General features: G+C 44.8%; 1 protein-coding gene across 1 annotated transcript in view; it reads left to right on the top strand.

Annotated features, from left to right (window-relative positions):
• The first annotated feature begins 1,434 nt into the window (after positions 1–1,434).
• Slc3a1 (solute carrier family 3 member 1) overlaps positions 1,435–25,648 on the top strand; it is a 35,436-nt gene continuing 11,222 nt past the window's right edge. The window contains 12 exon segments of the mRNA XM_038318156.1: positions 1,435–1,912; positions 1,915–2,142; positions 2,145–2,197; positions 2,199–2,232; positions 7,531–7,598; positions 7,600–7,666; positions 7,669–7,709; positions 8,210–8,270; positions 8,273–8,364; positions 11,630–11,755; positions 18,965–19,084; positions 22,286–22,410. Of these exon segments, the coding sequence (XP_038174084.1) occupies positions 1,807–1,912; positions 1,915–2,142; positions 2,145–2,197; positions 2,199–2,232; positions 7,531–7,598; positions 7,600–7,666; positions 7,669–7,709; positions 8,210–8,270; positions 8,273–8,364; positions 11,630–11,755; positions 18,965–19,084; positions 22,286–22,410 (1,121 nt within the window). The 5' untranslated portion in view covers positions 1,435–1,806.

Here is a 25,648-nt window from a genome sequence, read left to right as displayed (position 1 = left end):
TAAGAAAACATTAATTTGTATTGAAAATGGTCATTATATATTTGACACATAAAGCAGTATCAAAACACAAATATTAAATTCATATCATTGGCCACCTCTGTGAGTTCAAGGCCAGCCTGCCTGCCCCTTCATAGTGACTTCCAAGCCAGCTACTCAAAACGGACAGCAGTACAGAACAATGAGAAATGCTGTTTATTAGATGGAGTTTATGAGGAGGTATTTGGCATTTATGTATTCTAAGAATATGTTTAGCCAGGTGGTGGTGGCACATACCTTTAATACAAGCTCTCGGGAGCTAGAGGCAGGAGGATCTCTGAGTTGGAGGCCCAACCTGGTCTAGAAAGTGAGTTCCAGGACAGCCAGGGCGTAACACAGTGAAGCCCTGCTCAGAAAACAAAAACGTTAGAATTAGTAGTCACTACTCTGTATCAAGTCAGAACCCTGTAATGTAGGCGCCCAGGCAGCTTCCCTCATTTAAGAGAAAACAGTGGAGACAGCAGGGGAAAAAAGCTGCTATCAGATTCAATCTCAGAACTCGGGTAAAGGTGGAAGAAGACATCTCAGCTTTGTCCTCTGAACACACCCCACCCCACTCCCCCACAGACAATATATACACAATAAGAATAGAATTTTAAAAATAAATGTAAAAGGTGTTTCCTATCTAATCAGAGGAGCCCTCAAAGTGCAGCTGATAATCTCATTCCTTGAGGCTTCGGGAGCCTGGAGCGAGGACTTCCTCCTCTCCCTGGGACTTGGGAATGTGTCCTATACTTGTCAATGATTAAACAACTGTTTGGTGCTACTGCTAAGGCCTGTTTGCCTGTAGTAATACACTTGAACTTGCAAGGCTCAGAAGCCTTCCCCACTGTCTGCAAGTGTTTACAGGAAGGCTAAGTCAGGGATCAAAGGACCCAAGGTTGAGCTGAGCACACACTATAGGAGCCTTAGCTTACCTATGGGCTGTCAGGCTGAGCTGAGATGACGTTCTTGAGTGAGCTTCAACAACGAAGTGGCAGAGTTGCCTGCCTCTGGGACCTCTTCTGTGTGGACCTGTAGGAAACACAAAAAGAGCAGCCAGTTTCCCCTTGCAAAATTCAGGATCATTTTTATACCTAGATAAAGAAAACGATCTTTTCAAACACTGTAAACAGACTTAATAACATTTCTACTATACCCATTTTTTACAATATGTCTCAGAGGTAAAGGACACCTGCCTTGTGCAACACCGTTGTCCATCTCCACAACTTCCCACGATTCCTCCCCAAACTCCCAGCCACTGGTGTTTTCTGCTTCTATGACTAGATTCCTTCCGTGAGTGGAACCAACAGCACTTGTCTTCTGGTGTGGTCACTTCCCTTAGCAGAATGTCCCCGTGTCCCGTCCATCCAGTAGTATGTGTCCAACTTAGTTCCCCCTTTCAGGTTGCGATAATATTCTGCATATCCTTTCATATTTTGTTGCCCGTCTCTCTGGGTCGCCTCCACCTTTGTAGTTTGTAAACAGTATTGCTGTAGGCAGTTGGTACTCACACAAGTAGCATCTTTACAGTGCTTGGAACCCTGCCTCTTCTCTCCCCCAGCCTCCTCTCCTGCATGTATTGTTACTGTAGCTGAGTCAGCCATCCAGTATAAAGATAATTTTTACCCCCGACCCCCTTTGCTCTTCTTCCTTGGCTGGGCAAAGTCCCAGCCAGGTTTATTTTATAAACCATTCAAAGCTCATTTAACAAGCCACAGCACCCAGCAAGCCGCCTTTCCACCTGAGTCCCTGCTGGAAAGCACCGGGAAGAGGCGTAACAGGGTAGGCATGGATGAGGATAAAAGCAACAGAGACTCCATCCAGATGAGTATGAAGGGATGTCGAACGAATAATGGGTTTGTTCAGAATGAAGACATCTCAGAGCAGGACCCAGACCAGGCTCCAGGGACACCTCACAGCCCGACGCCGTGAGTATCCCTGCTCCAGAGGAGTCCCACCCCAAGGCCTTGCGGCCCTATGCGGGGATGCCTAAGGAGGTGCTGTTCCAGTTCTCCGGCCAGGCTCGCTACCGAGTGCCCCGGGAGATCCTCTTCTGGCTCACCGTGGTTTCCGTGTTCCTGCTCATTGGGGCCACCATAGCCATCATCGCCATCTCTCCAAAATGCCTGACTGGTGGCAGGCAGGTCCCATGTACCAGATCTACCCGAGATCTTTTAAGGGACAGCGACAATGATGGGAATGGAGACCTGAAAGGTGCGTGTTAGGAGCTCAGAACCGACCGGGGGAGGGTAGTTTGTTCCTCTGACACCTAGTTTCCTTGAAACCGTTTAGTGCTGGGTTGTGCGGTGATCACATCAGGATGACTGGCACCCGTGTCCCTGGGGTTATCCAAGCAGCACTCAGAAGCCGGCAAGCCTTGCCCTGGATGCAAGGCTATTTGCTGAAGGCCTGGGAGCCAAAGGCTTTAGTCTCTTGCCCACTAAGCCGAGGCACATCTTCATTCGCTCGTTAATCCTCCTAAAACCTCTGAGTTTGTGGCTACAAGTTTCTGTTGAGACTGCCTTTCCTGGTATCGGACATAGCTCGTCTGGCTGGGAATTTATTGATAAATACATCATGTTATACAAATGTGATGCTGCCCGGAGGGAAAGACTGTCTTCAAGTTTCAATCCTGAGAGATAACAGAAGGCTAGAAGGCCCAACAATGTGTTAGCTGCTAAAAAAATGGTTCTCTAGAACAATACCCATATTAGTGGAAAAATAAAACCAAAAATTTGCATTTTTAAAATTAAACTAATAATGTTTTATAAGTTTGTATCCTTATAATTTAATGCTCCTTCTGGCCATATTAAAATTGAAACTGTGCCTGACAGCGGGTATGAACTGTGGATTGATTGCTAAAGGCAACATGGTTATTACAGTGAAGAGGCTGGGTACTATCCTGCTGGTCTCTAATACCAGACCTCAGAGGTGGAGGAAGGAGACTGCCATGAGTTCAAGGGCGAACTGGGCTCCTCCCTCCACTCCCCCCAAAAATCAAAAACCGAGAGAGAGAGAGAGAAAGAGGGAGGGAGAATGGATGAAAATTGGGTGCAGTAAGAAGAAATAAACGAGCAAGAAAGTTTTTTGGTTTTTTTGTTTGTTTGTTTGTTTTTGTTTTTGTTTTTGTTTTTCGAGACAGGGTTTCTCTGCAGCTTTAGAGCCTGTCCTGGAGCTAGCTCTTGTAGACCAGGCTGGCCTCAAACTCACAGAGATCCGCCTGCCTCTGCCTCCCGAGTGCTGGGATTAAAGGTGTGCGCCACCACCGCCCGGATAAGAAAGTTTTTTTTTTTTTTTAACGATGATTTGTTTAAAGAAAACAGCAAGATGATGTGATAGAGTGTGAGAAGGGATGGCCCTAATCTGTCTTTACAGTGCCACATTCTCTAAGCCCCCATCCCTCCCTCTCTGCCTCTTTCCCCATATGCTCAGTGCCTACTTCACTCCTAAAACAGTCTTCTTCCGGCGTGACTGTCAGAGACGAGTGTATCTGTCCTCCTGGTGCAGCTCGAAGCCACTGCTTTCCTTAGTCTCTGGGTCACACCTCCATCATTCCACTGACGCTGCGAGTTTACGGCCTCCTGGGCACTGCCTGCGAGCACCAGCTGCATCGTAATGTGACAGCATAAACCCAGGGGCACACTTCCTACCTCCTGGCCACCTTCCTAGGCTGCTCCTAGTAGTCCCCAAGTTCCCACAAACGTGCAGTTTCTGGTCAATTCTTGTGTGTTCATTTCTGCTTTTTCTTTGGGGGAACAGCTGCTTCCTGTTACCCTGTAGATACTGGTCCTTAAGGTCAAGGATCCTGTTATTCTGAAGAAACCACCCCGGGATTGATTTTAGGGGTTTTGTTCTGCCTCCCCAAGTGTAGGACTGGGACCTCCAGTCCCTTTGTATCTCTCCATCCCTTAGTTTTCCTCTCTTGACCTCTCTTTTTCCTCCCTTGTGCTGGAGCATACACCTGCCTTCCCCTTCGCCCCCTCCTGCTTCTGTATACTCAGCCCTGGGCTTGCTTCTGGTTTAAATGAAAGTATTTCTGTTGCCTATTGATACTCTGACATGTGACAGCCAATTGTAAAGGCAACACAAATAAGCAGCCTGCTGTACTGGAACCGCATAGATCCCGCCGGTACTGGAGTCAGCCTGGGCCTGGGCAGCCCGAACAAACCCAGCTCAGTCCCCGTTTCCAACAGGCCATTTAAAGAGCGATAGAGAAAGGCAAAAAAGGAGATTGATTCAGTAGGCCACAGCAGGAAGAAGTCCACGTTCAGGGCTCCTGACGCGAAGCTTAGGTTCGAATAGAAGGCCAGAGGCCAGTGCAGCTAAGCAGTACTGGCAAAGGCGTGGTTCCATCTGTGATTGACCCGTCATCCTTCCTGGTGCTCCAGCAAATGCTCAGAGCTAGAAGTCCTCCCCAGGAGACAAGCTCCTCCTGTGGCTGCACCAAGCTTCACGCTTTTCCTTCTCCCAGTAAGAGGTTTACTTCCCTCCCTGCAGGGGGAGGGGAGAGGAGATGCTAATTCCTTAGGGACCCTTGTTTCAGTCAGTCGTAGTAATCAAAGTGTGTCTCTAGAACGTCTTCTGCCAGGGCTCAGGTGACTGTGCTTTGTTCTCCTGCCTTGCTTAAGTGTGACCTCTGACATACGTTAGGAAAGCTCACGGGAAACAGAGAAAACTACCGGCTCCAGTCCCCACATCTGTGTTTAGGGCCATGAACGAGAAGCCACAGTAGCTAGTCGTCCCAGCCTAACTTCACTAGGCCTCCCCTGCAAGCCTAGACTCTCTTGTGTATGAACTCCTGCCTTCCTAAGTGAACGGGGACAGGCCCTCAGACAGCCGCTCTAAAGACTGCCCTGGAGAAGAACATGAAGCCTGGCAAATACCGGCACGTCCCTGTCTTCCACCTTGGCGCTATATTTTTGCCAATCCCTCTTCTCCATGTATCAGGCTCACTATTTGCTCAGTTATTTACTCATTTATTGCTCTGGATCCCAGACTTAACCTGCGATACCCCACCTGCGACTTTCCTCATCAGCTCCTCTGCCTCAGATGGTCAGGGCTAACACGCTGGTCCATAAGGCACCTTGCACATCTCCATCCAGTCCAGCATCACCCCATGCCTGCCTCTTTACATTGCTGTAGCATTACTGTGCAAGGTTTTGGGTTTTTTTTAAAGGTAAAATCGATTTTAATAATATGTTTTGTTTAATCCAATACCTTTTCTGTATCAGTATATCAGCATAAAATATTATTAACATATTTTAAATTCTTTCTTTTGTAACATGTCTTAAAAATCTGGTTGTGCCTTCTTTCCCTCCAGCGCATCTCAACCCAGATGAGCTGTATTACAACTGCTCAGTAGCCACAGTAGCAATTGCTTTGGTATGGACAAGTGCCTTCCTAACAATCTGGACCAAATGTTACTTAGTTCTTTGGCACCTAGCTCAGCACCTGTTGTAAACCACCTACAATCTTGGTTATAAAGATGAAAATCGCTGGGCAGTAGTGTGGGCAACATATTTAATCCCAGCACTCGCGAGCAGAGACAGGTAGCTCTCTGTGAGTTCAAGGCCAGCTTAGTCTACAGAGCTAGTTCCAGGACAACTAGGACTATTACACAGAGAAACCCTGTCTCAAAAAACAAAACAAGACAAACAAAAAAACGATGAAAATCAAGAGCAAACCAATTGTAGCTCAGTTAGCGAGGGCTTTCCTAGATCTGGATTATCTCCTTTGCTGCATAAAATAGGCATGATGGTGTATACTTGTACATAATCCCAACACCATGGTGGCTGAGAGTGTGGTGTGTGTGTCTGTGTGTCTGTGACCAGTTGCAGAGGCAGGAAAATCAGAAGTTTAAGGTCATCCTGGCTACACAGTAAGTTTGAAGCCAGCCTGGGTAGTATACTTGAGACCCTTTCTCAAATGAGTGTGTATGTGAGTGTGTGTACACACTGTATATTTATGTATGTATGTATATATATATTATATAATATGTGACATTAAAGAATTTTTAAATAAGTATTTGTATTAAAAGTAAAAGTTAAGCCGGGCGGTGGTGGCGCACGCCTTTAATCCCAGCACTCGGGAGGCAGAGGCAGGCGGATCTCTGAGTTCTAGAGCCAGCCTGGTCTACAAGAGCTAGTTCCAGGACAGGCTCTAGAAACTACAGGGAAACCCTGTCTCGAAAAACCAAAAAAAAAAAAAAAAAAAAAAAAGTAAAAAGTTATGCTAGGAGATTGATACTATTCACAGAACTAGATTGCTGTCTAAATTTTACTCAAATTCAATAAAATTGCAAATATTTTGGCCTTTCATATAAAAATTTTATTTTAAACATTTTGTTTTTTATTTTACAAAATTTTAATTTAGGGGGCTGGAGAGATGGCTCAGTGGGTTAAGAGCACTGAACTGCTCTTCTCAAGGACCCGGTTCAATTCCTAGCATCCACATGGCAGCTCACAACTGTCTGAAAATCCAGTTCCTGGGGATCTGACACCTTCAACACCAATGCACATAAAATAAAGTTAAATAAACCATACAAATTTAAAAATTTTAATTTAGGTATCAGCAATACAGTTCTTTAAATTACATATTGAGGGAAATTATATATTGAGTAATGTTATGATAGGATATTATTAAATAACATTATAATAGGATATAATAGGATGATTTAACATAGGTTTTGTTTTGTTTTGCACATGTGCCACCACCTGACAGGCCCTTGATATAGTTTTAAACAGAAGAAAAAGGGAGAAAATTTCATCTTATAAAGTCCCTTCCCCCAAACAAATTTTTTAAAAAATTACTTTTTCTAAGTGGGTCATTTATACAAACGTGCTCAGTAGTAATAATGTTCAATCTCTATCTGTGTATTTAGACAAGCATAAGTGTGAGTACTGTCTAAAATTAGAAAACTTGAGAGTGGTGGCACCCTCCTTTAGTCCTAATCCCAGCACTTAGGAGGCACAGGCAGGCTGATCTCTATGAGTTCAAGGCCAGCCTGGTCTACACATAGAGTTCCAGGACAGCCAGGGCTATACAGTGAGACTGTGTATCAGACAAAAAGGAGGAGGGGGAGAAGGAAAGGAAGGAAGGAAGGGAGGGAGGGCAGGAGGGAGTGAGGGAGGGAAGGAGGGAGGGAGGGGGAGGGAGGAGGGAGGGAGGGAGACAGATTAGAAGAGGCAGTTTTAGGTGGTGTAGAAGAATAGAATGAAAAGGACCCAATGGGTCATGAAAAAAATCTAGTTTTCTACTTTCAGCTCCATTATCCCCTTTTTCTCTCTTCATAAGATTATATGAATTCAACTTTCTGAGTATTGAAAATAATAAGAATCTTTAAAAAACAAAAACAAAACCTAGTGTGCTATTCCTATGAGGCAGAGGTTGTGAGAAAATAGGCTTCCTTTCTGACCATTAGACATTTTATCTCCCCCTTATTTTCTTTTTAATGCTTTCAAATAAAAAAAAATCAAAGCAGCGTTTGCCTCATGTCCTTGGCTCTTTGCTCAGGTATCCAAGAGAAGCTGGACTATATCGCCTCTTTAAACATAAAACCATTTGGGTCTCTTCCTTTCTACAAAATCATCTTTGAAAGATTTCAGATATGGCCATTGAGGACTTCAAGAGATTGACCCTATTTTTGGAACAATGAAGATTTTGAGGATCTGGTCGCGGCCATAATGACAAAGGTAAAGGGCAATGAGAAGTGTGGGGATGTTCCACACAGGTGGAGAGCATCATGCCTCCAGTTCACACCTACCCATCTCCCCCTTGAAGTGTGGGGATGCTCTATACAGGGGAGGAGAGCATCATGCCTCCGGTTCACACCTACCCACCTCCCCTTGAAGTGTGGAGGATCTTCACACAGGTGGAGAGCATCATGCCTCCAGTTCACACCTACCCATCTTCCCCCTTGAAGTGTGGGGCTGCTCTACACAGAGGGAAAGCATCATGCCCTCCGGTTCACACCCTACCCATCTTCCCCCTTGAAGTGTGGGGGATCCTCTCACACAGGTGGGAGAGCATCAGCCTCTGGTTCACACTACCACCTTCCCCTTGAAGTGTGGGGATGCTCTACACAGAGGAAAGCATCATTGCCTCCGGTTCACACCTCCACCCATCTTCCCCTGGACTGTCCTTCTTCCCACATCATCTGTTCCTAAACATTTGAAATGTTTTTATTCATTAGGCTTAAAGCTTAATAATCGATTTCATACCAAACCATACCAGTGACCAACATCCTTGGTTCAATCGAGTAGGAACCAGAGTGGGAAGTACACTGATTACTACATCTGGCAGAACTGCACTCATGAAAATGGTGTACCCAATCCTCCCAACAACTGGGTAAGGACAACTGATGAGCAGACAGAAATTGGGCAGCTCTAGACTTACTGAGCTATGGTAGGTGCCTTTAGGAAAAGCATCAAAGGATGTAGTTTAGAATAGAAGCATTGTCCGGGCGGCGGTGGCGCACGCCTTTAATCCCAGCACTTACGGAGGCAGAGGAAGGCGGATCTCTGTGAGTTCGAGACCAGCCTGGTCTACAAGAGCTAGTTCCAGGACAGGCTCCAAAGCTACAGAGAAACCCTGTCTCGAAAAACCAAAAAAAAAAAAAAAAAAAAAAAAAGAAAGAAATAGAAAGCATTTCCCAAATGGCCATTAGGCTTTTGACTTCATTGTTGAGCTGATGTGTTCTGGTCAGTGGTCCTCTCATCACCAGCATTTTCTTCCCTTTTGCCTGCACATCCCTCCTGGTCCAGCACAGGTTCTGGGGCTCCTGGATGGAGATAGGAAAACAACAGTTTTTTTTTTTCTGCTGTTTTTTTTTATTATTATTATTTTCCAGGACCCTTTGCCTCTTTGACTTTTTGGCGGTGGTTCTTTTATTTTTTCAAGATAGGGTTTCTCTGTAAAACAGCCCTGACTGTCCTGGAACTCACTCTATAGACCAGGCTGGCCTTGAACTCACAGAACTCTGCCTGCCTCTGCCTCCCAAGTGCTGAGATTAAAGGCGTGCGCCACCCCTGCCCAGCACCTCTTTGACTTTTTGACCTCCATGCTGCACAGCATCATAAGCAAACACAGTCATCCCTTTCTCCTTTCCCAAACCTTGGTGCTGAGCCTCTGGACACTTCCTAGTGTCATCACCCCCACCTGAGCCACAAGGGAGGGTAACTGAGTCCAGGTGATCAGCTTGGTCTCTTTGTCTTCCAACTCCCTGCTGCCTCCTTCCCACCCTAGCGTTCTTAGCAGCAAATGTCACTCAGAGAGCATAGAAGTCGTCATTCTTCCCACTTGCTCCTTCTGCAACAGGCAAGGACCTTTCTGTCGAGGAGGGCAGGTCTAGCAATCAGAGCCCATACATGCGTCTAAAACCTGAGTGAATGACCTTTTAGCATAAAATATTGTATGGGCCAGTTTTTATTCATTTCATGTTTTTTTTTTTTTTCTGAGAACAGGGTTCTCTGTAGCTCTAGAGCTTGTCCTGGAACTAGCTCTTGTAGACCAGGTTGACCTCGAACTCACAGAGATCCCTCCTCCTCTGCTCCCGAATACTGGGATTAAAGGTGTGTGCCACCACTGCCCAGCTAGGCTAGGTTTTAGATCTTCACATTCAACCTACTGCAAATAAAAAATATTTATATTTGATGAAAGATTGCAAAGGGACTGAACTGGCTACCAACAGTTAGCTGATCATTCTTCCTGAAAATGCAGTGGTCTAGCTACAGCTAAACTCTTCCATTGTGTTGGGTGGTAAGAGTAATACAGAGAGCTTATGAAATATAAAAGACGATGTGTGAGAGGTTGTTGTATGTCAATTCTCTATTTTGACACAACCTGCTGTTTTGATGTATGGCAGGGTCTTGGAACCAGCCTTCACAGTGACCCTGAAGACTGGCCTCTACTGGTTCACTATGTGCTGTCCTGAAAGTCAGGTTTGCTAGGCACTCTATAGTCCAGCAGGCTAGCTGCCTCTCTCCTCAGGCCTGGTCCTCCCGCTCAGGTCTGTGTCTCTCTTGCTTTCTTCCAAGTCATTTATTCTTGATTTTTCTGCCACACTAGAGCCCCTCCACTTCTCACCCTGACCTTCTCTGCTCGTCCTTGGACACCAGCTTTCAGCCTACACACACCTAGAGTCTGCAGGCTTCATGACTAACTATGTGACCGCTCTGTGGCCGCCCGTCTGCCAAGCTCAGTGCATGATGCACTGTGCTGCCCCTGGCAGGCCATTTGCACTCTGGCATGTTTACTGTGTTAAACCAACCCATCTCCAAATTAACCCCTTGTTAAAGGGCCATTAGCGAGCATTTATTAAGCTTATTGTGTGCAGGCTGTCTATTAAGGGTCTACATTCATTAATTCATCATGTCTACCATCCAATTCTGCGAATTAGATTTTAGTTTCCTGTTTGCACATAGACAGAGTGAGGTCACAGAGGTCATATCTAGTGCAAACCCCACAGTCTTGCCTTTTAAAACTTACCATTCACGCATCAGACCAAACTCTCTCTTGACTGCAGCACTTGACAGTGGCTTCTTTTCTATCGCTTTTTTTTTTAATCTTCCATCAGTTTTTCACTTGTAGGTAAGCTTGACTTTCTAATGTAAACAGTTAACATCCTGGAGACATGGTCAGTGGTAAGAGCACTGGCTGCTCTTCCAGAGAACCCAGGTTCTGTTCCCAGAAGCCACACAGCAGCTCACATTAAAAAGTTAGCACAGACAAATAGGTGTGTGCTTATATATGAATATGACACCATTACTACTCAGCAATGGAATGGGGGCTGGAGAGATTGTTCCATTGTCAAGAGCACTGGCTGCTCTTCCAGAGGACCTAGGTTCGATTCCCAGCACCCCAGGACAGCTCACAACCATGGCAGTTTACAGCTCCTGTCCCAGACACACATGCCGTGCACAGACATACATGTAAATAAAACATCATGTATGACTGCCCTGTTTGCATGTCTTCCTGAACACCAGAAAAGGGCACCAGATCTCATTAGAGATGGTTGTGAGCCACTATGTGGATGCTGGGAATTGAACTCAGGACCTCTGGAAGAACAGCCAGTGATGTTAACCTCTGAGCCATCTCTCCAACTCAACATGCAGTCATGTCCCTGATCCCTTCTAGAAAGAAGTCATACTGTCAAACACATCTGAGTCCTGGTGCTTGAAGTCCCTAGACTTTTATTCCGGAAGACCAGGAGAGTTTAAATGAATGTATCCAATACAAACTCCTGACTTTCATGTCCCAAAACCAATATAGGCTTTCTTTTCTTCACAATCGGCTTCACATGCAGGAGTCTTGAGCCTGAGCAGCAGATTTAAGAAAATATTGTTAGGAATGGCTGTTCCTTAAGTTGATCTTGTCCTGAAGCTTGAGAGCACTAGCTGGCGTTGTGGTTGTTGGGAATGGTGTCTACTTGATAAGTACTTCATAACCACTTTTGTCGAGCATTCGGGTAAAGTTTGGGATTCTCCCTGGAAAGACAACCCCTAGGATTTATACACTGCCTCATGGGACTGGGATGGCAAAGTCACATCTTTGTGGACAAGGGCAGTGTAGGGATGAGTGAGATACATGATGCCCTCCTCTCCCTGTTTGCTAGCTGAGCGTCTATGGGAACTCCAGTTGGCACTTTGACGACGTACGAAAGCAATGTTATTACCACCAGTTTTTGAAAGAGCAACCTGATTTAAATTTCCGAAATCCTGCTGTTCAAGAAGAAATAAAGGTGAGTGCAGACACCCACACAGACTTTTCCACTAGTGGGAAGCTAAGTGGTTATTTCAGACACTCGCTGTTGAATGAACTTCTGTGTGGGCAAAATCAAGATGTGTCACTAAATTCTCAGGTTAAGGTGTCAAATGCAAATATTTACATGTATTGGTGACTCCTTTCTTAATCTAAGCCAGAATACTGTAAACAGCAGGGTACCTAACCTGGAGGTGATCTTTGGCCTGAGGCAATTGGCCAGTGTGTTGCGGGTGAGGGGGAGTGGTAGGGGGTGGGAACGCAGGCTTGGGGGCTGGTTCCTACATGTGCAGTGGGGCTCTGGGTGAATTGTTTGCTCTTTTCTGGTCTCAGATCCTCAACCTGTGAAACACAGTTGCTGGCGATATTGCATTGTTCACAAGATGAGACGAGATAACCCATGCATTGTGCGTCTGCATTTGCTCAGTAAATACTGGCATATTGCTGGCTGTGTGCCAGGCTTTGTCCTGAGCATTGAGAATTTTACAGTGGGTAAAAAAGTTCATCTCTCAGCTGGTCTCTGGGACACCAAGGGGGCAATGACATCACTGTACCCATGATACTTCAAATGGTGCTGAATGTTCTCTCAGGGAATGTTGTACCAGGAAGAGCCTGCTCTTCCAAATAAAGGGGAACCCTTGGGAAAGATGCTGCTGAATTGAGAAATGGAGCAATTTAAATGGAGTCTAGGGAATGAGAGTTCCAGGGGAGTGTGTGTGTGTGTGTGTGCGCGCGCGCGCGCGCGCTCGCGCAAAAACCTCAAGTTGAATTTTAAATTTTAATTATTGAATTATGCAATTTGGGGGAATATGTCTACCAAAAAACATCTATTGGTTACTTGAAATTAAAATTTAACTTGGTGTCCTGTAAGTTAACTGGCGTCCCGACTTGCGAGCATGGCAGGGAGCCAGACGTCAGATCTGCAGGTACATGCTGAGTCACTGAAGGTCCCTCTGTGACTCTGGGATGGGGGGGGGGGGCTCCTGCTGCATCTCAGTGAACTCCTTATTCTCAGCTCAGGGAATAGACCCGTGTTCCCACTCTCCATACTGCTGTGGGTGCAGTGGGTGGGAATTTAGGGGAGTTGGGTAGAGCTGGGGGATGCAGGTAGGGAGGAGACAGGACGGGCTAGAGAGCTGTAGGCAGCTCTAGTAGAAAGCCAACTGTCCATAAAAGCTTGGGTTTCTTTCTGGACCCTTAATCTGTTCCGTCTTTCTATACACCGTTTTCTATGCCAGGATTACTGTCTGGCTACTGTAGCTTTGTAGAAAGTTTTGAAAACAAAAAGTGCCAGTGTGCCAGGCATGATGATTGCCTTGAGACGGAGGCAGGAGGATCTCTGAGAATTCGAAAATCAGCCTGGTCTATATAGTGAGTTTCAGGACAGCCAGGGCTACAAAGCAAGGCCCTAATAAACAAACAAACAAATAAATATGAATTAAACCTTGTATTAGATATCAAGTTACTATTCTGAGTTCTTTGCATTTCCATATGAATTCTTGCAGCAGTGTCTCAGTTGTGCAAAGAAGTGTACTGGCATTTTCATAAAAGCTACATCAGGCCTGCAGCACATTTGGAGGCACATTGCATCTTCATATTCCGATCTGTGGGCATGCTATGCCTTCCCATTTGTTTAAGTGCCCTCCAGTTTATTTCTACAATGTTTTATAGTTTCAGAAAAAAAGGTCCTTCTGTTTTCTTTTCCCCTCCTTCCTCTTTCCCTCCCTCTCTCCCTTCCTTCCTTCTTCTTTTCTTTCTTCATTCTTTCTAGTTTTCTCATTCTAGACAAGTCCTTTGCCGCTGAGCTACCCCCACCCCACTCTAGCCGTCTGCCTTCACTTTTAGACATTTGTTCCTGTGGAGTCCTCAGACTTAAGACCATGTTTGCATTGTGAGGTCTCAATGAATTGCTTGGGAGTCTGTTCTAGAAGCGGGCATCTTGAGTCAGGGCACTCTTACTCCAGTGAGCTTGGGAGGAGGTAGTTACAGTCAGCAAGCTAAGGGCTAGTTTTAATCCTGGTCTTATAGACTCTCCTCGTTACCAAAGTTCACTGAGCCATCCCTTGCCCTGCCCATGCTTCCTAGTCACTATGTGACAGCTAATTTACCCAGCTCTGTTGATGCTCTTAAGGGATCATAGAGAAGGAGCCTCCGGGCGGTAAAGTGCTGTTCAAACCTAGGTTTGGGGACTGGAGTTCACCATCCCAATTGCATCCCTGGTCCTGTGTCGAGGCACCATTTCCCTCTGTGTGCTTCTCTTTACTTGTAGTCTTCAGTTAGAAATTCATAAATATGTCAAGTTGAATAAGCAGTGGACTCTCCAGGCCCTGGAAGTGGCAGTGATGGGTTGTCTGGAGATATTTAAACAAGTGTTGCATATTTTGACACAATGTACTGGTAGCTATATTAATGATTCTCTGACTAACTTGACTGTTCTCTTGTAGGCATCCATGTGAAAAGAATTCTTACTAACTAATCCCCTAGAATGAAAGTCTCCTCCCCTGCCCCGGTCTGGGCCATTACTACCTTATCCAGAAGTTAAATATTTGGAAGGCAAGTCAAGATTCACTATGAGGAGTAACTAAGAAATGCCGAGAGGCTGAGACCAGGGAGGCTCCTGTGCTGACCTTCCTCAGAGGGCTCTCCTGACACCCTCTGCTCCCCCCACCCCACAGGGCTTATCTGTGGGGTGGAGCTGAGCAGGTTAATAATTTGCACCTTAGATGGTTAGTAGCAAGGAGGCATCTGGATGGACTGCCATTCATGTAGCGACTTGACCTTCTGAAGCCTGAGCCTTCTCGCCTAGCTGCCATCAGCTGCCATCCCCATAGCAGCTTAGTACACAGGGGAGGGGTCTTCCTACTCGGTTTCTTCCCTTCCCACTGCTGGGAACTCAGGCTCTGAGGGCTTTTCCCTGGAGAAGTTAGAAGGGCCCCGAGGCGTTTTCTATTAGATAGTAGTGACCTTATATTAGATAGCAGTATTTTGTACACTTCCGATCACTCTGGTTTCTTCTTCCCACCTTCCAAATCAAAATCCCCTCCCCCTTTAGATGAGGAACCAGAGCAGGGTTACAGTGACCCAGTGGGATAGCCAGGGCCCTTAGCCTGAGACTCCTGGTCATCTTGCCTCTGTCTGAGCTCAGAGTGATCTTGGACCAGTGATATGGGAGGGCTGAGCCCTGGCTCTGAGCTGGGGGGTGAAAAGCTGAGAGGCTTTCCCTCCTCGATATTAGAGCCGTAGCTGAATGTGGACTCTGCCCTGCTCCCGTAAGCACAGGACTGCTGGAGATAAGCACCACAATTCAAAATACAGTGCACTCACGACCTGCTTTAAATGCCAGCCCCGTGACTTGTTAATAATAATAGCACAATACTGCACTCCTATGTGCCAGGTGCTTCGTTCTCCTTATGCACGCATCTGACGGTGTGTGGTGTGTTGTCTGTGAGCTAGGACATGGTGTTCTCATCTGACGGTGTGTGGTGTGTTGTCTGTGAGCTAGGACATGGTGTTCTCATCTGACGGTGTGTGGTGTGTTGTCTGTGAGCTAGGAGATGTTCTCATCTGACGGTGTGTGGTGTGTTGTCTGTGGGCTAGGACATGGTGTTCTCATCTGATGGTGTGTGGTGTGTTGTCTGTGAGCTAGGACATGGTGTTCTCATCTGACGGTGTGTTGTCTGTGGGCTAGGACACGGTGTTCTCATCTGACGGTGTGTGGTGTGTTGTCTGTGAGCTAGGAGATGTTCTCATCTGACGGTGTGTGGTGTGTTGTCTGTGAGCTAGGACATGGTGTTCTCATCTGACGGTGTGTGGTGTGTTGGCTGTGGACTAGGAGATGGTGGTTGGAAGATAGACACGTTATAGCTGTCAAGCATTTGTATTCTAGAGGAGAGGTTAGGCAACAGAATAGAAACTGCAGCAAAGCATGCTGATTGTCATGGCAGAAGGAAGTGGGCAAACAGATGCCTAAACAGGATCCAAAGCTACCCAGGGAAACCCTGCCTCAACAAACAAACAAAAACAAAACAAACAAAAAAATGAGGGCACTGGTGAGATGTCTCAGCAGGTGAACGTGCTCGCCAGGAAACTTGAGTTCCAGCCCCAAGACCCCATACAAGGATGAAAAGACAGACCGACTCCATAAAGTTCTCTTCTCACCCCCACTTCCAAGTTGTGGCATATACATGCCTTCCCCATAATACAAAACAAAGTTTAAATGTCAAGAATGGAGCCAACGTAACAGGTAAGGGGTACACATGCCTCCAATTCTAGCTCCACCACTTACTATGGCCTTGGTCTAGGTACTCCATCTCCCTCACCCTGTTTCCCTGTTTCCTCATTCATAGACTAGGAACAGTAATGGTGCCTTGCTCGTGGGATTTGAAGGCAAATGAATTAATCTCTGTAAAGCATTTAGGACAGTGGTACTTTATTTATATGTACCATTTAAGATAGTCAATAAAAGGATATTATCAGGAAATAAATGATTAATTGCAATGATCCTTTTAAAGGTCTGTAGAAGGAACCACAAACCAAGTGAGGGATTAAAAGCTAAGTAGGGGGGCTGGAGAGATTAGTCAGTGGTTAAGAACACTGGCTGTTCTTCCAGAGGACCCGGGTTCAATTCCCAGCCCCGACATGGCAGTGCACAATTGTCTATTACTGTAGTTCCACGGGATCTGATGCTCTTTCTGGTGTGTAGACATATACAGACAAAACACATATACAAAAAATGCATAATAAATCTTTAAAAAGAAAAGAGTAAAGCAACTGAGGTTCCCACATTTGACTATCTAGGTAAATAGCCCCAGTAACTTCAGGCGATCTTAAAAAAGTAAAAGGCCCGCTGGGCGGTGGTGGCACACGCCTTTAATCCCAGCACTCGTGAGGCAGAGGCAGGCGGATCTCTGAGTTCGAGGCCAGCCTGGTCTACAAGAGCTAGTTCCAGGACAGGCTCTAGAAACTACAGGGAAACCCTGTCTCGAAAAACCAAAAAAAAAAAAAAAAGTAAAAGGCCCTTCAAGGTTGGCTAGGGAACAGAGTAAGTTGGAGGTGAGCCTTGAATACAGAATGAGACCCTGTCCCCCAAAACCAACCATCCACAAAACACAAAAGCAGCCCCCTCACGGTCAGCACCCTAGATCTGGATATCAGGAGTGTTGGTTGACTCAGTTGCTCAGAGTGGAGATGTGTTAGAAGAGAAACGATGCCCAGTGGAAAATCAGGACAATGTGGTATCATGGTCGCCAAGAGTCAAGGACACAGTGTACTGTCCCCAGAGTCCCCAAGTCTGGGTCACCCAACCAGGCGGAAACCAGGCACTTTGCTCATTTTTTCTGTCCAATACCCTGGAGAGCTTAACTGGAGCGAAAGGTTAAGAATTACAATCCAGAGCCACCTTCTCTCACCTGGCTGAGAGAATAGGTAACATGTAGGAAGTGCTTCTTAAGATCAAGCTTTGGGTGATGTGGGTTAAACTTCAGCTCTTCAAGGTCTCATCAGGGCTGGGTGTGCAGCTCAGAGGCTGAGTACTTTTCCTAACATCCTGGAGTCCTGGGCTTCATCCCTAGCACTTCAAACAAACACTCTCAAGAACATCTCATGAAAACAAGGACACATGTACGGTGATACTTACTGAGGCTCCAGGGCACTCATTTCTCATTCTGTTTCTTAAAAAAAGACTTATTTTTATTTTTTCTTATGTCTCTGTGTGGGTGTATATACTCGAGGGCAGGTGCCCCTGGTGGCCAAGGGTTGGAGTTACAAGGCAGTTGTGACCCTCCTGGCAAGGGCGCTGGAAACTGAACTCAGGTCCTCGGCAAGAGTAGCATGTGCTCTTAACTGCTGAGTCATCTCTCCAGCCCGCATTTCTCGTTCTTTAATGGAGATTAATATTTATCCATGGCTAGATTCTGAAGGGAATGAGGAGCTCATGAAGAAAATAAGTAGCTATACTGTAGACAATCAACACTCCCGTGTTTAATGTTTACAGTAACAGACAGGATAAGGTGTCCCCATAGCTTGTCAAAGCTTGGGTGGCTTACAGATATATGTGCCCTGATCTGACCAGTGTTCATGTCTGTCAGACAAAGCAGGGACTGAACCTAGGTGGTGTGGGCTCTGATGCTTGTAAAAATTGGCGGCTTCTTCGTGAGTTCATCAAAACGAGGAAGTGGAGGTGAGGAGGGTCCAGGCAGCAAGAACTTGGTCCGAAGTTTAGGTTTCATCTTAGTGAGTTGGTCCAGAATCTTCTGAGAGCCCTTTTCACAAACCAGGGGCCTTTGTGGTGCCCAGCAGGAGGTTTGGTGTGGGTTGGCATCTCTCTGTTGAGTTCCTCAACCCAGACTAGTTAACCGACTCCACCCGCAGCTCTTCCGTGTCTCCTCCTCCTCTGTGGAGTCTGTGAAGCCCCAGCACACACGGATCTGCTCCCTTGTCTTCACTTGCTCTCTGTCCACTTTGGTCATCATTGTCTATCCTATCCTATCATCTTTGAGCCAGTCCCCTCCCCGTCTCTCTCTCTCTCTCTCTCTCTCTCTCTCTCTCTCTCTCTCTCTCTCCTCATCTCTCTCTCTCTCTCTCTCTCTCTCTGAATTTGCCTATTGTGGACATTTTATATAAAAGATATAATTCAACATTTATTCATTGTATTTAGCAAAATGCTTCTAAGATTCAGGTATGTCCCAGCATGCACCAATACTTCATCTTCTACTACTTTCCCTCTTGTCTATACACCCTTAGGTATGTCATCCTTTTTATTTATTTATTTAGATTTTTTTTTTTCCAAGACAGGGTTTCTCTGTGTAACTGTGGCTGTTCTGGAACTCACTCTGTAGATCAGACTGGCCTCGAATTCATATATCAGCCTGTCTCTGCTTTCCTAGGATTAAAGGCATGCACCACTACTGCCTGGCAGCTATCCACCCCATCCCACCCCACTTTTTAAGATTTGCCCTGGGAACCCAGGAGGATTTCCATAGCTGTTCTTTGCCTGGAATGCTCTTTTACCAACCCAGCCTGTGGCACTGAGAGAAGCAGTTTCGGAATTGAGAGAGTGAAGTTGTGTGCGTGATAATACGTTTTGTATGTGGGAACAAGTTTGATGGTCGCCCATATACAGAGCCTCTGCTAACGTTCTGGCGAGAGTTTGGAGTTGATGTAACCAAGCACTTTGCTTCTCCACGTTCAGGAAATAATACAGTTTTGGCTATCGAAGGGTGTTGATGGCTTTAGTTTTGATGCGGTTAAATTTCTTCTGGAAGCGAAGGACCTGAGAAATGAAATCCAAGTAAATACATCCCAAATTCCGGTAAGGTCTTATTTTAAACTTTCTCTCTTTACTTCATCTAAAATGTTATCAGAATGTTTTCTGTTTTTAAATTTTAATTTTTTTAAAAAAATTATTTATTTATTATGTATACAGTGTTCTGCCTGCATGTATGCCTGCACACCAGAAGAGGGCACCAGATCTCATTCTAGATGGTTGTGAGCCCCCATGTGGGTGCTGGAAATTGAATTCAGGACTTCTCTGAGTCATTTCTCCAGCCTAAAATTTAAAAATTTTGATATTTTAGAAATTACGTGTATATGTGTGTTTACGTGTAGGTGTGTGCACATGAGTACAGTTGCCTGCAAAAGCTAGAAGAGGGCATGGGGTCCCCTGGGGTTAACTGCATGGGTTCCAGGAGCTACTTATGTCTGCTGCAAGAGCAGTGAGCAGTCCCTCCAGCCCCGTGCTTTCTGTTCTAGTCTAAGACGCCAGTTATAAGGATGAGCCAACCCTACCTACAGGAAGTACTTTGACATATTTCCTTTCTAATGCATGCACCTGGGTGGCTTTTTCCACTGGTTCTTTGCAGAGCAAGGGGTTGCTTGAGAATCCTTCCTCGGTGAGGGTGTTGGGGCCACGTTGTGGACTAACAGAGCTCTACTGAACGAAGGACAGTGTGCTCACTGAGACTTTTTCTTTCATTTCTCTTAGGCTCAAAGGTAGAGGCCTCAATTTCCTGGGACTTCCCTATTGATCAAAGGTCACAGTCAGAACAGAGGGAATTAGTCTGAATGTTTCATCCAAGTCTCTCACACTGGAATGAGAAGGGGCTTCATGATTTCTGTTTAGTGAGCCTCGGGATTCAGGATTATAGAGGTTGATAATAGAATTCCAGAGTCTACCTCATTACTAACCTGGGGCTCTACACTATTGATTCTTACCTCAACCTCATGCCACGACATGTGGTACCTTATTCCTTTGGTTGATCTCTCTCCTATAGTCGCCCTAGTTTTTATGACCAAGTAGACAGTAGTTCCAACACACACTACAAAATATTGGAGTATTGTGTGTTACGGGATAAAATGTTATATGAACCAAATAAGCAAGTTACAGCACTATGTAGCAGTCTAGATGAATCTTAGCAGTACTTTGTGTGGTTGAAAAAATCTAAAATTTTATGTATAGTATGATGCTCTTAATGAAGCCAATTATCTAAAATGGATTGCACGTGGATATTTTGTTATGAAGCTTCTACCTTTTGTCCTGAGCCAATTTATGTAGTCTATCACTTCATTAAATAAATCAACTACCTATGTACCTAACTACTCACTTCCCTACCTAATTAACTACTTACTTACGTACCTAGCTACTCACTTCCCTACCTAATTAACTACTTAACTACTCACCTACCTACCTAATTAACTACTTACCTACCTACCTAACTACTCACCTACCTACCTACCTACCTACCTACCTACCTACCTACCTACCTACCTACCTATCTAGCTACCTAATTAACTACTTACCTATCTACCTAACTACTCACTTACCTACCTAACTACTCACCTACCTAATTAACTACTTACTTACCTAACTACTCACCTACCTAGTTAAATACTCATCTACCTACCTAACTACTCACCTCTTGACTGAGTTTTTCTGTCCCACCTGGTCCTCCATCCATTTAGTCCCTGTTCAGGTGCCATTCTGTTGACTGAGGTTTCTGTCCTGCCCAGTTTTCACAGTCATTAAGTCCAAAAGAAATCACACAGAGGTCTACATTAATTATAAACTGATTGACCTAGTAGCTCAGGCTTTATTAGCCCATAATTCTTGTCTGTGTTAGCCACGTGGCTTGTTACCTTTTTCAGCGAGGCAGACACATCTTGCTTCCTCTGTGTCTGGCTTCCTTTGCAGCTGGGTGATGACTGCAGACAGCAACTTTCCTCTTCCCAGAATTCTTGTTGCCCCACCTCCACTTCCTGCCTGGTCACCCTGCCTCTACTTCCTGCCTGGCTACTGGCCAATCATCGTTTATTTAAAATACAAGTGTCAGGGTACAGACCATTGTCCCACAGCACTCACCTACCTAATTAACTACTCACCTACATAACTATTCACCTACATAATTAATTACTCACCTACCTACCTAACTACTCATCTACATACCTAATCAAAGAGCAATTAATTAATTGTGAACAGTATCATGGAGCAAAAGTTATAATTAAGCCCATTATTGTTGTTGTTATCATTACTATTACTATTTTTTGCTCACAAATTCTGGTAAGACAGAAAAATGAAGACCACAAGCAGTGTTAGCCTGTTTTCTCAAAGAATATTAGCTTCTTGAAGAAATCTTGGCACCACCTTGCTGATGGTAATGTGATATGTCTGCAAAGCGACTTCAGAATTTGAAGAACAAGCAATTTTAGGAAGACACCCAGGATTAATGCTCCCCCAAGCCAAACCCTTTCACTTTTATAGGTGAAGTGACCTACTCAAGAGAGCTCACTGACAGGCAGCACATCAGGTTGGGATGGCTCAGCCAGTGTGTATCTAACCCAGGACCAAAGTGCATGTGAGCTGTAGTCTTTTGATTCTTCTACTCCTAGGGAAACACAGGAATGACTATGGCCAGCCATCACTGGAACCCCAAAAAAGTTAATAGTAATCATGAATGATGGAGATGACAAAGAAACAAAATTAAATATTGATATTTTGTAAGCAGATACAGTATAGATGTGCAACAAGCTCTGTTTTGTTTTTTTGTTCTTTTTTTCAAAGATAGGGTTTCTCTGTGTAGCCCTGGCTGGCCTGGAACTCTATAGACCAGGCTGGCCTCGAACTCACAGAGATTCACCTGCCTCTGCCTCCCAAGTGCTGAGACTAAAGGTTTATAAGTTCTGTCTTCATCAAGAATGTCTGAAGCATTTAAGCAATTATATATATTTAAAGGTGTTTTGTAATTAAAGTTTTGGTATTTGGTAAGACTTAGTTTACTAAAATGGGTGATAGAGAAATACTTACTGTTCACTAGATTTTTAAAGTCACAGATGTAAGAGCCCGGGCAATATTAAGGGTCATGGGTATCCACCACCCACAGCTCTTGTGCACTGAGGTTTCTAGGACCACTGAGCAAGTAGCCCCTTAGTTCAAGCCATCTGATAAGACTGTCTGAGCTTACATGGAGCCCTTGCACGTGGGGAAATGGTACTAACGGTGCTGTCCTGTTTTCCCAAGGACACTGTCACCCACTACTCGGAGCTTTACCACGACTTCACCACTACTCAGGTGGGGATGCATGACATTGTCCGGGACTTCCGACAGGTCATGGACCAGTACAGCAGGGAGCCTGGCAGATACCGGTAACCACAGGCCCAAGTATATTCTAAAAAAACTCATGTAACTTAATTGTATATTGTTATTATTATTGTTATTGATGTGTGTGTGTGTGTGTGTGTGTGTGGTGTATGGTATGTTAGTAAGGGTGTAAGTGTCCTAGAACACAGATGGAGGTCATAAAGCAAGCTTGTGGTTGTCTTTCTCTCCCTTTTGTGAGTATCAGAGATTGAAATGTCACCAGGCTTGCATGGCACTTTCTGAGTCATGTTGACTTCCCACCTTTAATTTAAATTAAGTTTAACCTACATAATTATAATTCACAACTTGGTTTTGTGAGAGTGTAAAATAATCTCTCACATTGCTTATCTTTGCTGATTTTCACTTTCCTCTTTTTTTTAAATGTTTATTTATTTATTACGTATACAACATTCTGTCTGTGTGTATGCCTGCAGGCCAGAAGAGGGCACCAGACCCCATTACAGATGGTTGTGAGCCACCATGTGGTTGCTGGGAATTGAACTCAGGACCTTTGAAAGAGCAAGCAGTGCTCTTAACCTCTGAGCCATCTCTCCAGCCCCGTCACTTTCCTCTTTTGTTGAGTGTTAAAGATGAAATTAATTTGAAAGAATATATTGGTTGGGTGTTAGATGTGAGCTTTAAAATATTTTTATTAATTCTTTGGGAATTTCATACAATGTATGTTGCTTTTGTATGTGTGACTTTGTGTGGGCTTTGTATACGTGAGTGCAGGTGCCTTAACAGGCCAGCAGAGAGTGATGGCCACTCCCTTGGTGGTGGAGTTACGGATGGTGGTATCACCTGCCATGGATACTGGAAACTGAACTCAGATCCTCTTCAAGAGGAGTACACATTTGAAACTGCTGAGTTGCTTTTCCAGCCCTACAAACTGTTACTTTTATCATTATGACTGGGGCTATGTTTCTTAAATAGTGTGAACCCAAATATTCCAACTGAATTGTCATTAGAGCTCAGTGGTTAGCACAGCTGTGAGATCAAGGGGCTGAGATGGTGTCCTGCTCTGTAGCTTGGTGACCTTGGAGTTGTCACTTGGCAGAAATGAGTTAGAAGAGTAATAGTCATAACCTTTGAAGGTTATTGTGAGAGTCAATGAGACCATGTATGTAAATCACTTATATAGTGTCTGGCGTGTAAGCAACACTGGTAAGATAAGTCTGGTATCTCTAAAGACTCTGGGGTGATGTAGGAGGTCCTATCTATGTGCTGCTTTATTGGTTGGTGAATAAAACTGTTCTGGGCAGTGACCTAGCAGAGTAAAGCCAGGCAGGAAATCCGAACAGAGACATAGAGAGTAGGTAGAGACAGAGACACCATGTAGCTACTGAAGGAGGATGCCAGAAGCTTACCAGTAAGCCCCAGCCTTGTGGCAATACGAAGATTTAATAGAAACTGCTTAATTTAAGATATAAGAGCTAGTTAGAAATATGCCTAAGCTATTGGCCAAACAGTGTTGTAATTAATATAGCTTCGGTGTGAATATTTGGGTCTGGGCAGCTGGAAATGAACGTATAGCCTCCATCTACACTGGAGCATTTTGGCTTTCTTTCTTTCTTCCTTTCTTCCTTCCTTCCTTCCTTCCTTCCTTCCTCTCTCTCTCTCTCTCTCTCTCTCTCTCTCTCTCTCTCTCCCTCTCTTTCTTTCTTTCTTTCTTCTTTTCTTCCTTCATTCCTTTCTACCTTTTTTCTTTCTCTCTCTTTTCTTTTTTCTCTTTCCTTTCTTTCTTCCTTCCTTCCTTCCTTCCTTCCTTCCTTTCTTTTTTTTTGAGACAGGGTATTTCTATATAGCCCTGGCTGTCCTAGAGGTTACTCTGTAGACCAGCCTGGCCTTGATCAAACTTGTAGATCCACCCCCTCTACTCCTTCCACTCCGCCAAACTGAGATTAAAGGGTATATGCCACCACTGCCTGCCGCAAAGACACATTTTGAATTTCTAGATTTGGGTTAGGAACTCTCAGTGAGTAAAGTTCTACAGACATATTCTAAGAATGTAAAAATCTTACACAAAAAAAAAATCTTACACAATTTGAGATATATCTGGTCTTAAGAATCTTGGATAAAGGATATTCATCCTTTATTACTAAGTAGCTTATGAAACAGAATCATCGAAAACAACTAAGGAAATTCTCCCCTCCCTGCCCTTGGAGAAAGAAATGGATTCACAGGGAGTAATGGCAGAAGTGTGGAGTGCATTGACACACAGTAAGACTGCACTTCCCATTAATGCGCTGCCTCAGTCAGCTAACAGCAGCACTGATGGGGCCGTTTCAGGTGCCCATCTCATCCTGAGTGGTTTTCAGAGTGCATATCAATAAAAAGGGGAGACCCTTTATGTGAAGGGATAGACTAGAAATTCTAAGCAGATAGATGAAAACCTCTAAAGAAGGTCTTCAAGACATTAGAGTTTTAGTTGAGTGTAGAGAACGCAGAGAGCAGTATTGATGGCAAACCAAGCTCTGTGTTCATGCGCTGCTCTCTGGAGAGTCTATCTAATGATGTATGCTTATATTCATGTCCACTCTTCTTTTTAATGCCCCCCCAGCCACCTTCTATCTCCATTCCCTCTCAGCTTTATGTCCTCTTAATAAAAAACCCACTAAGTCCAGTGTATGCTGCTCATAAACTCATGTGTGCAGGACCATCTACTGGAGTGAGACCACACCCTTAAAGAAAATGGACTCTTCCTCTCTGACTTTTCCATCTGTCAGTTAGGGGTAGGAGGGCTCATGAGGACTCCCTTCCCTCTCCATGCTATAATGTTGACCTGCTTGATCTTGTGTAGGCCACCATAGCTGCTAGGAGTCTGTAAGGGCAGCTGTCATATCTAGAAGGTGCTGCCTCCCTTCAGTTCTTCAAGGTTTCTGGCTATTCCAGTCTTTCCATGCCCTCTTCCACGATGGTCTCTGGGCCTTACAGACAGGTGTGATATAGATGTCCCCTTTGTAGCTGGACCTCCATGGACACTGCACTCTGGCCAGTTGTTTCTGTGCTGCCACTGTATGAAGAAGTTAAACTCTGATGAGGTCTGGGACCGCAATGGCCTGAGATCATGGTGAGCTCTAAGCAGCGCAGAACTGTTCCCATTCTTTTATCAGAGATTGAAGACTAATAGGTTTTACTGCTCCCACCTCTGCCCTCATAATGGGTTTCTCTGACACACAGTAACCTGGATCAAGCTTAACTGAAAAAGTTTATCAACAGGTTTATTTGAGTAAAGCAACTCCC

This window comes from Arvicola amphibius, chromosome 2 (assembly GCF_903992535.2).
Source record: "Arvicola amphibius chromosome 2, mArvAmp1.2, whole genome shotgun sequence".
NCBI lineage: Eukaryota > Metazoa > Chordata > Mammalia > Rodentia > Cricetidae > Arvicola > Arvicola amphibius.
This window is presented reverse-complemented; position numbering and strand designations above follow the sequence as displayed.